Raw genomic sequence first — 13420 nt, 5'->3', positions numbered from 1 at the left:
ATCTTCAAGGCCAATGCTTGGGTATGACAGATGGTTCTCATATGTCTGTCTGCTGGTAGGAGAAGGGCGTTAAACCAAAACATATAGTATCAAAAGGAAAGAGAAACACAAAAATATAGTATCAGCACATATTTTACCTACAGCGAGCCACCGATACTGTCTGCCTAAAATAATGCAGCAGAGACCATTCACTATTAAAGGCTGAAAAACTGCAATATATTACATAGAGATAGACAAACACAGCATTGCTTTTAAAAGGTAAATAAATTGTCCTTACCATCAAATTTGCTGTATCTGGAAGCAAAAGTATTTTGCACATTGTTGCATGGTTCGATGACGGCTGCCTTGAAGTCGTGCTTGCTCTGTTGGCTGTATTTTTCCTCCATAGCCTGGGAGCAGCATGTGTGCCCCTGTGGACATACTTTCAAATGATCACCTATAAGATAAAAATGTATTTAATCAAATTGCACAGGACTTAAGGACTGCCAATAAGGAAAGGGTATCACTCAATGAAAATCTATGGGTTATCTTTCAATATTCAATAAAAGCTCTGTGCCCACATAGGTCTTACCTACATAACTTTCACATTTTGCCTCAGAGTGAGCAAGAAAGAGAGTTCATTATCGATTTAACAAGATATCCAGTTGCTTTGGAATGGAAAACTTACATACTGCCCAACTACTTGTGCTTCTTCTAGGCACTCATTTGGCCACCTATGCCTCTGTTAATTCTGTCCCTGGGAAAAGCGAGTGCCTCTGTTACTGATAAATTTGTAAGAGGAGATGGGCAGAATTACATGTATCTGCTAGGTAGCATTGTTCATTTTTAAAGGAACACTATAGGATCAGGAACACAAACATGTATTCCTGACCCTATAGGGTTAAAACCACCATTTAGGTGGCTTGCCCCCCCTTAGAAGGGGTTAAAATGTACCTTATTTCTAGCGCTAGGTGGATCCACTGGTGCTGACCCTGGCCCCAATCCGCCTCTTTGTTGACATCAGAAATGCAGATTTTTAGCCAATCCAATGCTTTCCCATTGGGAATGTATTGGATTGGCTAAAATCGCCAAGGAGGCGGGATGAAGTGGGGCCAAATCCCGTTTTGGCCAATCAGCATCTCCTCATAGAAATGCACTGAATCAATGCATCTCTATGAGAAAGATTCAGCGTGGAAAAAAAAAGCAGAGCGTGGAGATGCTGAACGGTAGTGCTGCCTACTGTACAGCACTGTCCCAGGAAACACCTCCAGTGGTCATCTGAGGTTATGATTCTACTTACCAAAACAAATACATTAACCTGTAGTTTTCTGGTGACTCTAGTGTCCCTTTAAAGTTTAAACAAAAAAAAAAAAAAACAAAAAAAAAAGGTTCACAAATTTATCCCAAACAAAACAGTAAAATGCACTGCTGTAAGTTATACTGCTATAATATAGGAGCCCTTTCTGCTGCACAGAAGCTCCATGTCTTTTATTTCACTTTGTCCATTAGGTTTGCTCTATTCTGTGATAAATACACACAATACACAGACATATATGTGACATATACATACATATATATATATATATATATATATATATATATATATATATATATATATATATATATATATATATATATATATATATATATATATATATATATATATATATATACATATATATATACACATATATATATATATATATATATATATATATATATATATATATATATGTGTGTGTGTGTGTGTTTTGGAAGACTAGGATAACATAAATCAAAGGCCACAACTGTTGTTTTACAGAATAATTAAATATATATGGAATCATTCACTTAAAACACCTCGTTACTGAGATAAATAAGTTAAAAAGTTTCATAACAAGTCAGGGAGATATCTGTAAAAAGCTGCTCAGCCTGATCCAAATCTTCTGGGCTGGGGGCAAAGGTTCATTCAATAGAAGACAGCAAGCACATTTTTCAAGCAGGTCTCTTGGTTAGGGGCAGATTCATAAAACCTCACTCAGCTGTTCGGGGCTATCAAAGGATCATTTGTGTTCATAATTGGCAGATTCACTGTACACAGGCATGCAGCATTCAAAGGAAAATCCTCTGTCTGGGATGAAGATGAGCCGTTCTTTATGTGCAATCACCAATGTTTTATTTAAGTTTCTAATCAGTACAACTTTCTTTTAAATCAGTGTTCCTTAATGTGATATGCTAAGCAACATAATTACAGCCTGCTATAGTGGTTTTGGTGCATGTTTCCCCTAATCAAACCATGAGAGCACCCAATGTCCATAGCTTATATTTGCTGTCCAAATTTTGATGTATTTATAAAACTTTCACATTATCTCAATACCAGCAGAGGGGGCATGCTTTAATTGCTAAAAGAGCCCAATTACAGAAATAATTTGACAAAAAAAAACAAAAAAAAACACAAACACAAAATAAACACCACAAAACAGAGGGACTACACTAAACGCTCCCTGAACCACAAGTACAAAAAACTGTAGTGGATAGGATGATCAGGTCAGATTTAAAGGGACACTATAGTCACCAGAACAACTACAGCTTAATGTAGTTGTTCTGGTGAGTATTATAGTTCCCTTCAGGAATTTTTATGTAAACCCTGCCTTTTCAGAGTAGTGGGTTTAGCACTATAGTGTCAGGAATACATGCTTGTGTTCCTGACCCTATAGAGATCCTTTAATATTGGGAAATGCTATTTTATTACAAAATTTGTGAATAAAAATAAAATAAAAAATATATATAAATTAAAACAAAAAAAAAAAAAAAGACTGAGGGATTCTTTTTGAGGGCAAGTTTGGAGCCAGTAATGTTGCCCTTAAGGGCAACACATGCGTGAAGGTTGACAACTGTTAACAATGTAACAGAGCACAGTTAAACCTGATGCGGGGAAAGGCCTATCTAAACTGAGCTACCTCATTCTGTTTCAACTGAAATATTGAAAAATAAACTGTTTTGCATCAGTGTGACACATTTGCATAGCTCTGACAAATTATGTATGCTTGTGGCATAGATATCATCTAAAGTAATAGCACTTTAATGAAACCTACTAAGTTTATTTATTTTAATAGAGCTCTTACCCTCAGGGCACAAGGAGATCGGTTGGCCAATGAGGGACATGGCGAGACACTACTAATCTAGCATACATTAACATTCTTCAGAGTAGAGAAACAGCTGAATATAGATCAGGTAATTTATTTCAGATTAAACACTCAGCGGGGAGGATGAAAAGTACATGAAATAATATAGTAATATGAATATATACTACAGAAAATAATAGCTCGAAGAAATGGGTTCTGTTCACTTTTTGCTAAAACATGGTGGGAAACCACGTTGTGTATATTACAGCGACATATACGCCAGACATCTTTCCGAACACCTAATGAGTCGACAAGCCAATAAAATTATTTTCACCTGGCACGCAGATTATAAAGATAAGAAATTAATCTACAATCCTGTAAACCCCTCCCTTCCTGTTGTATTTAGCAGGAACTAGCAACAAAACAAACATACAATTAACTGAAACATTTTCTAAATGACTTGCAAATTTGTCATAAACCAAAATCTCAAATCTCAAGCGCACAATTTTTGGAAAATAAAGTTTCCAAAATTTGAATGCGCAACATATTAGATAGCGCATTACATTTGGGGCAAAATTAAAAATTTTCTGGCAAATTTACACAGGCAAATTAAAGCAGGTAAATTCACACATGCAAATTTACACAGGCGAATTTCATTTGGGAGAATTCACACAGGCAAATTCCGTTCCTGAAAGAGGGCTTAAGAAAAGATAGACTTAACATGTAACACTAAAACTGAAATACCTTCAATGTTACTATGGTACATGGCAATACACATTTTCATTGTAGCACAACGTGCATTACATTCGCCAGCAAAAACATTTGTTTGCCGTCATGCTTCAAAATTTATTTATTTTTAAATATTAAAAAAAAATAGAGGTGTGTATTAAATTCGATGGCGCATTAGATTTGAGTAAATACACTATAAAAAAAAAATTGACTAGAAATTTGAGGCATGATGTTGGAATCAATATCACAGAGTGCTTGGCCAGGACAACATTAAGCGCGTTTGATAGCCCTATGCATGAAGCATGTGCCTATGGCGCTTTGAGAGTTCCTTTAATAAAATGCTGCATAATGTCAATTACATTGAAAGAGTGTTGCAATATTTATGCAACATAATGTTTATTTTAAGTGGGAGTCGATTTGCATACAAAGTCTGTTTATGACTGTCTTATTGTTTAAAGACATTTCGCCATGTGATCAAGTTTGCAGTGCTTATGGCCAAAGCCCTCCAAATCAAGTCTCAACAGAGATCATTACTGTAAAACAACGAGGGCCTCTGTTTGTGATGGCATAAAATAAGAATGAAAAAACCCTACAGATTGTTGGAAGAAAAAAAAAAAAATAACATTCTAAGAAAGACGTATCATCAGCATTTCTAAGGAAGAAGCAGAGGGTGACGCAAAGGTGTGCAAGTGTAATAGAGCAACTCTTGCACTTGGGCAGTGGGATAACAAGAACATGCAAGCTGTTTAAAATAACATGTTTCTGCTTTGTTGGAATTCTTGCATTTGTGCTGCGCATGTTTGTATGATCACGATTTCCACTGAACTGACCAACGCGCATACAGGAAATTACTTAGCTTGCTCTTTGCGGTATATGCCACAAAAGCAAAACATTTGCAATTTTTTTTTTGCAAGTATCACAATCAAAATACAGAAAGTTCTTTTTGAGATTGCAATATCCGCTTCTTTTTCTCATGGTTATTAAGATTATCCAGAAGCATGTGTTAAAAAATAAATAAAAAAATGCTGATACATATTTTCACAAGAGGAGAAGTGTACCTACTCTCAACTTTATTACGTCGTAATAAACACAGGTTTCACCTACCGACCTGAGATACACAGCTAGGACAAGAAGATATATGTGAAACTAATCTCTTAGCTACACCGCAATGGCAAAAGCAAGGTTTGATTTTTTTTTTTTTTTAAACAAAATCATGCAATGGCACTTGCACTAACTACAACAAGCTACTTTTTTTTTTTAATAAAAATAAAAACAGTATAATCGCCAGTATAATCAAATCCCACTGGGTGCGAAGGTAATTCCGATATTAACTAGACAATACAAATGTGACTGTTCAAAGAAATCCGAGTCTTTGGGAAAAGTTCCTCTCTTGAGTTCGTAACCCGAGTGAGTAGGTGTTCCTCGTTATTTAGAAATTCTCATTTGCAAGAGGAAAGCCAAAGAAGAATACATTTAAAACCGCCAGACAGATTATTTTCAAAGCCCTGTAATAATAAAACTACTCAACAAGCGGGATGTATGTTTTGGCTGAACTGGTATTTAATAAAGCGATATGTCAGCTGGACGTTAGCAGCAACACCCTCCTCCTTAATGCTGTATCATCCATATTTTGTGAATAAGCAGCCAACCTAAACACTTAGATTGAGTGCCAGCCCAAGTAAGCATTAAGATCTACCATACGAGGAGATTTGCACCATTACCGCAAGCACTTTTGTACTGAAAAACACAAGAAAGGCTTTTTTGCTGGTTCATAAGTAAAGGAAGTACAAGGGGAAAGTTTTTTTATTTTTATTACATTCTATATGCACATTATCAAATCACAGTATTTTTTTTTTTTTTTTTTTTTTTTTTTAAAAGGTAGGCCTTGAAAAAGGCCCAAACGGGTCGAAACGTTGATCGGTGCAGATATTATTTTATTTGGTGAATACATGTTGTAAAGTCCTCTGAGTGCGTGCAGCGCGCGCGCACACACACACGTTCACACGCACACACGCTAAACCAGCAGAAACATAAAGTAAGCAGTCTCTGAAATCGGTTTATAGGGTTCATCACCTAATAAAGCAAATTTAGCTTTCAATTGTGGGCTGGTTGCCAATGGGTAGTGAGAATAATACCCAATACCAGTAGACAAATAGATCGATTTCTAGTATGTGTAAAAAACAAAACAGATTTCAAGGTTTCATTTGATTTAGTTCTGTTGGGATGTAAGGTTACTTCAATAGCAGTATCATTACAAAATGAAAATCTATAGCCATTAGTAGCACTTGCCAATTAACCCAAAATAAGGGGTGTTGGATTGAATGATCCCTGCGTGGTGTAAAGTTGAGAAAATAAAGAAGACTCTGTTCATGATTCTTCTCCGATATACTCACATGAATATCGATGTCCCCTCAACACTTAAGAGTATACAATCTTACTCTGAATATAAAGACCACAACATGGGAAACAGATGCATAGCAAATTTCCTGAGTGTTGCTACAATGGGTAACAGTGTTATTTACTGAGAGAATCACTGTCAATACAAAGATTTTCAAATTTAAAGGACCACTCTAGGCACCCAGACCACTTCAGCTTAATGAGGTGGTCTGGGTGCCAGGTCCTTCTAGGGTTAACCCATTTTTTCATAAACATAGCAGTTTCAGAGAAACTGCTATGTTTATGAATGGATTAAGCCTCCCCCCTATGTCCTCTAGTGGCTGTCTCATTGACAGCCGCTAGAGGCGCTTGCGTGCTTCTCACTGTGATTTTCACAGTGAGAGCACGCCAGCGTCCATAGGAAAGCATTGAGAATGCTTTCCTATGTGACCGGCTGAATGCGCGCGCAGCTCTTGCCGCGCGTGCGCATTCAGCCGACGGGGAGGAGAAGAGGCGGATCGGAGGAGGAGAGCAGGAGGAGATCTCTCCGCCCAGCGCTGGAAAAAGGTACGTTTTTACCCCTTTCCCCTTTCCAGAGCCGGGCGGGAGTGGGTCCCTGAGGGTGGGGGCACCCTCAGGGCACTCTAGTGCCAGGAAAACGAGTATGTTTTCCTGGCACTAGAGTGGTCCTTTAATGCCGATGTAGTCAAACTGGAAAAAAGTCTCCAGGTCAACTGTGCTTCCAGTTTGACTTACCGTATATACTCGAGTATAAGCTGACCCGAATATAAGCCGAGGCCACTAATTTTACCCCAAAAAACTGGGAAAACTTATTGACTCGAGTATAAGACTAGGGTGGGAAATGCAGCAGCTACTGGTAAATTAGATCCTAAAAAAAAAAAAAAAAATTAGATCCTAAAAAAAATATATTAACTGAATATTTATTTACAGTGTGTGTATAATGAATGCAGTGTGTGTGTATAATGAATGCAGTGTGTGTGTATAATGAATGCAGTGTGTGTATAATGAGTGCAGTGTGTGTGTATGAGTGCAGTGTGTGTGTGTATGAGTGCAGTGTGTGTGTGTATGAGTGCAGTGTGTGTGTGTATGAGTGCAGTGTGTGTGTGTATGAGTGCAGTGTGTGTGTGTATGAGTGCAGTGTGTGTGTGTGTGTATGAGTGCAGTGTGTGTGTATGAGTGCAGTGTGTGTGTATGAATGCAGTGTGTGTATGAATGCAGTGTGTGTGTATGAGTGCAGTGCGTGTGTATGAATGCAGTGTGTATGTGTGCAGTGTGTGTGTGTGTGTGTGTGTTACAGTGGTGGGGGTGGGCAATTTTATTATTTTTTTATTATTATTTTTTTATAATTATTTTAATATTTTTTTTTTAATTATTCTTCATCTCATTTTTTATTTTATTATTATTATTTTTTTTTCGTCCCCTTGATATATGGCAGGGAGGGGGGCTCTTACTCCCTGGTGGTCCAGCATTGGTAGTTCAGTGGGGGCTGTGGGGGCTGCAGAGAGCGTTACTTACCTGTCCTGCAGCTCCTGTCAGCTCTCTCCTCCTCCGCGCCGTCCGTGCAGCTCCCTCTGTCAGCTCCCAGTGTAAGTCTCGCGAGAGCCGCGGCTCTCGCGAGATTTACACTGGGAGCTGACCGAGGTGCTGAACGGACGGCGCGGAGGAGAAGAGAGCTAACAAGAGCTGCAGGACAGGTAAGTAACGCTCTCTGCAGCCCCCACAGCCCCTGTCTGTATTATGGCAATGCAAATTGCCATAATACAGACTATTGACTCGAGTATAAGCCGAGTTGGGGTTTTTCAGCACAAAAAATGTGCTGAAAAACTCTGCTTATACTCGAGTATATACGGTACTTTGGCCTTAAATTTTAAATGTTCTTTTAAGACACTTTGAAATTATGTCGATTCTCACGTAAATAACTCTGAAAAATACCCAATGCAATTTGATGTAAAATCCAGGGAAATATATCAGACAGACAGACACATCCGCAATGTCATTATTCACCAGAAAACTTCATATGGTGATTTATGTAGATTCTGGTTCTCTGCTAAACTGGAATGTGAAGAACAAAAAGTGGATAACTCAGGATATACTATATTATTATTATTATTATTATTATATTATTAATATAGCGCCAACAAATTCCATAGCGCAGTACAATGGGATATCAAGATGAACCCAACCACAATCATCAAGCTACTTGCCGATTCTATGCAAGGTCATGTATTGGTTCACTTAAAGTTGCTCTGTCACCAAACAAAGTGTATCTGAATTTGGTTTTATTTTATTTCTTGAGCTCCATCGTTTTCATTATTTACATATATAAAAGTAGGGACCATTTTCCCTCATGTTTAGCAGTCACATTGACAAAACTTGACAATGGATGAGGCTTAAAGGACCACTAAAGTCACCCAGAACACTTCAGTTTAATGAAGTGGTTTGGGTGCCAGGTCCCCCAGGTTTAACCCTGCAGCTGTAAACACAGAGAAACTGCTATATTTACATAGCAGGGTTAATGCAACCTCTAGAGGCTGTCTTCTTGACAGCCGCTAGAGGCGCTTCTACGACGCTCAATGCGAAAATCGCATTGAGCACGCAGAACGTCCATAGGAAAGCATTGAGTATGGGTGGTTTGAATGCGCGCGCGGCTCTGGCCGCGCATGTGGCTCCACTTGGGAGTTTACGTCGGAGGGGGAGGACAGGTCACCAGCGCTGAGGGAGCCCGACGCTGGATTAAGGTATGTGGCTGAAGGGGTTTTAAGCCTAGCGGGAGGGTGGCCCTGAGGGTGGGGGCAACCTAAGAACTATATAGTGCCAGGAAAACAAACTATAGTGGTCCTTTAAAGTAAGATTCTGTTTCACTTAGCAATTAAATATACCCACAAACCATCAGTTATATCAGTCCACAGAAGGCAAACAGCAGACATCATGGGCAGTGGAAAACAAAATGGCTGCATCCAGATATTGATATCCAGCACAAGGAAGAAAATAAAATATAAATAAAAGCAAGTGGCACAGACCAGGAATATAATCATTAAGACACAGGGGACATAAAGAAAGCTTTAAGAGAATATCTGTGTTCATCACTACTGGGTGAAACTTTGGCTTTTTGATTCAGATGTAAATTTTAAATATTGTTCAATGAATTCCAATCCTTTGTATGCAAGCCAATTCTTTCATTAAATACATTTCTGATTACATGCTAGGGGTCATTAATTACTATTGTTTATTTTTCCAAATGTGTTCCTTGTGGCAATATCTGCTTCGAGAGTAAGATAAATAGTTTGAATAAAACTTTAAATAACCAGGAAAAGTGCTTGCATTAGATTTGCCAATTTTGGTTCCAACGCACAATCCATTTGGCATGTTAAGATCTAGAGGGAATATTTTTTAATAAACACAATCTTGCCTACAAGTCATTTAGTTAAATACAACGCACAGTGATTGTTTGTTTTATAAATTTAGTTAAATGTAAGAAGAAGCAGACAAAATAATAACAATGGTTTCTTTGTGCAAAAACTTGCATACGGAGGGAGCAAACTTTGCTCTAGTGATAAAGGTTGTATATGTTTTTCTATTTACGCAATTAACTATAAAATTCTTAATAAAACAAACAGGAAGGGTTCCATGAGTTTCAAGTGCAACGTTTGCAAATTTTTAATATATATATAATATTAGATATAAAAAACACACACACACACACACAGGGAAATGAAAAGATATATACAAAATTGTATTAGTGAGAAAAAGTTATCCTCCATCCTATATTTGTCATTATCGCCATGACAAGAAAGGTCACAAATGTGCCATCATTTTGTTCTCATGTATAAAGTCTGCTTAGACAGATTTATGAATACTGTATGTAAAAAGAGTAAAGGTAAAAATATGCCCAAATAACAGATACTGGCCTCTACTTAATAAGTTTTTCAAATTATTTTTTTGGGGTGGTAAACTATCAACATTTAATGGAACTATTAAAATATTTTTCAAAACAAAATCATTTTAGAGGTTTATCCCAAAATATTAAATCCAGGGCACTGCTGGCCCCAAGGTTCATATAAAGAGATGTTGGATAAACTGATCGTTAGGACTTTTTTTTTTTTTTTTTTTTAGAACATAAGTCATAGTGATTTGTGTCACGAACCCTTACAGAGATAGTTAGACTGAGTTTACATTCAAAATAAAACCTTAAAAATCAATAAGTTATTTTGTTCTTTTCTTCAATTTAACATTTCGCTCTTGTAACTAGCAAAATCTCGGTTTTTAAGAAGTCATGAGATTTTAGTCAGCGAATTTATTAACCCGAGGCCAAATCGTGGTCACTAATTATTCCAAGAACGTGGTAAGTTCATTGCACAGTTCCGTCAACGTCTCATCAAGATAAGAAGAAATTAGACTTGTTTTAGACAGAGAAACAAAAGCTGTTCTGTGCAAGACATAGAAAGTAAGGACAAACAAAATATGACCTTTAAAAGGGGGGCTATAAAATATAAACACAAAATGATCTCAAATTTAACACGGGCTGTCACATTTATAGTTCTAATTTTACATTCATTAGAAACCATTTCCTTTCTAGCAGATGTGGAGAAGCTTACTTTAGTAGGTGCATCTTCCGAGACGCACGCCATATCAGTTAATTGTAGGGTAAATATCACAAATGCTCATCAATGGCTAGTGTGGGCTAGAGCCTCAAGTTGAACAATGGAGCATCAGCAGAAGAAGGTACTGAAATCTGTCTAATAACCAAGTCCAGCTCACTGTCTGTTCCTCATCCAGCACAAATACCAATTACACTGCTCCATTGACTTTCAGTGTGGTCATGTCCACGGGGTATTGGGGTAGAAAAGTTCTATTCCAGGGCTCACCACAAACGTTAAAAGTAAATATATTACATTTAAATATGGAGAGGAGGACAGGACCTAATTTTGCCAATGAGATGAGCTTTAACCCCTCATGAGCTGCCTCCATGTTTTAGCGTAAAGGATGCCGACTGCCCCAGTTGATAAAAGTCACTTACTGTTAAAATCTTGTTTTGTCAAGTAAATCAGCAAAATGGATCTCAGCTAGGTTACATCCAAAAAAATAAGGTTCTCATTGCAAGAACAAAGACAGGGGTCTCTCACTGCAGAAACAGAGACGGGGCTATCCTCCACGGACAGACAATAGCAGACAATCCTCACACATATTGCCTTAGTACGCAGTCTACAGACACCTACAGCTTGTCAGCCATGTCAGTGTAAAACATCAAGGACAAATATGTCAATTTTACACAGCTTAAGTGACACATACATTTTAAGTTTTGGTTAAATACCAAAGTATTATATGTGCAGGGTCAACACACTAGATCTGATCTGCTCTCGTGTTTGACTTCTTATAAACACATTTAACAGATTCTTTAAAATATTTCACTTAAAGTGTTAAAGAAGCAAACAACGCGTATCTAGAATTTAGTCAAAGTTTAGTCACTAAACAATGAATTGTAGCGAATTGAAAACCAAAATTGTGATTTTAGATTAGAGCTATTGCAAATCAGTACTTTTTGTCAAACTTTTACAAATCTGTTTTAGTCAATACAATTCACCGTTTAGAGAATAAACCCCCACAATGTAAAACAAAAGCGTAAAAAAAAAAAACACAATTACAAAGTTGGCTTAAAGGAACACTATAGTGTTAAGAATATAGACTGTAAGCCGTTTGAGCAGGGTCCTCTTCAACCTATTGTTCCTGTAAGTTTACCTGTAATTCTCCTATTTATAGTTAAATCCCCACTCTCATAATATTGTAAAGCGCTACGGAATCTGTTGGCGCTATTTAAATGGCGATAATAATAATAGAAGCCTGTATTCGTAGTGCCCCTGTCCCTAGTTTTATTCAGCATCCTCCCCTATTTTTTTTAAAATTTCCTTTTTCCAGCATCAAGAATACCTTGGTACTGCTGTCCTCTCTGCCTCCCGCAATGTGGAGAAGGCATGATTTCCTCAGGCAATGTCCCTCTCAGCTGCAATGTCACATGGCCAACCTTTACTCTGTCAGAGCAGCTGCAGCACCTCTAGTGGCTAGAAACCTTTTCAACCATTCAAGGTAACATTACCCTTTCTGCAAAATGGCAATGTTTTCATTTGTAGGGTTAAACATACAAAACCACCCAGACCACTTCATGTACCGCCTTAAATGAGAGAAAATTAAAAGATAAATTAAGACAACACATGTGTGAGGGTTAGGGAAGCAATGAATGCAGAGAAGGGTTACAAATTAAAACAGTGTGGGAAAAGTAGCCATTTGTTAAAAAATATATTTAGTAAACACTTGTCTAACTACTCATCCTCCCTATTACTCCGTACAAAATAACACACTAAGCATCCTGACATCTGGTGCAATGTTATTTTTTAATACAAAATAAAAAAGATGGTCAGAAGTTCAGTTTAGCTGTGCTTTGGAAAAACACCAAACCCTGAGGTAATAGAAAATATTCCATGTACCATCAATGGTTCAGCGGACACAGATCATGTGATCTAGCAGATACAAGGCATGCTGCATGAACAACGCAAATGGCGCGGGGGAACACACCGCAAATGGCGCGGGGGAACACACCGCAAATGGCACGGGGGGGAGCAGGGAGAATCCCAGCACAATTTTTTTTTTTTTTTTTTTAAATAATAAATCTGAAGCGTGATCTTTGGCAGATATGCATACACACAAGCTCATGGCATTGAGAGTTAACAAGTATTAGAACGCCCCCCACAGTAAAATACAGACTAGGTCAGACAGAAGCACCACATCCTCAGACATTGACCCTACAGGAATGTCTATTAGCTCAATCAGCTACATTAGGCTACCCAGGCAGCACCCATAATTAGTTCAACCTCCATTTTGGAAAGGACAGTGCATTCTCCCATTACAGCAAACTCCCTGCCAAACAGACCAAATAATGCTGTGCTATGAAAACATGTAGGTATGCTTTTTAAGAGCATAATATTTCCACACTACAGCATAAAGTTAAGAAGAGGTATGTGAGGTATTATATACATTTATATTTATGAAATAGTGCCAGATGGTATTTTAATGTTGACTGTGTGTAAGTGTGCATTTCACCTTGCTAGAGATAAAATAATGACACTATAGTCATAACTTGGCAAAATTGAGGCCAAAATAGATAAACTGTGACTATAGTGAACTTGGGGCCTTTCAAAATCAGCACCTTTTCACTACAT

At 37.7% G+C, this 13420-nt stretch overlaps 1 protein-coding gene across 1 annotated transcript in view; it reads right to left on the bottom strand.

Moving 5' to 3' along the window:
• GPC4 (glypican 4) overlaps positions 1-13420 on the bottom strand; it is a 99528-nt gene that overhangs the window by 52175 nt on the left and 33933 nt on the right. Inside the window, exon 2 of the mRNA XM_063432043.1 lies at positions 278-436. Coding sequence (XP_063288113.1) covers positions 278-436 — 159 coding nt within the window. The remainder of the gene's footprint in view (positions 1-277; positions 437-13420) is intronic.

The sequence above is a fragment of the Pelobates fuscus genome, chromosome 9 (genome assembly GCF_036172605.1).
Source record: "Pelobates fuscus isolate aPelFus1 chromosome 9, aPelFus1.pri, whole genome shotgun sequence".
NCBI classification, from domain to species: domain Eukaryota; kingdom Metazoa; phylum Chordata; class Amphibia; order Anura; family Pelobatidae; genus Pelobates; species Pelobates fuscus.
This window is presented reverse-complemented; position numbering and strand designations above follow the sequence as displayed.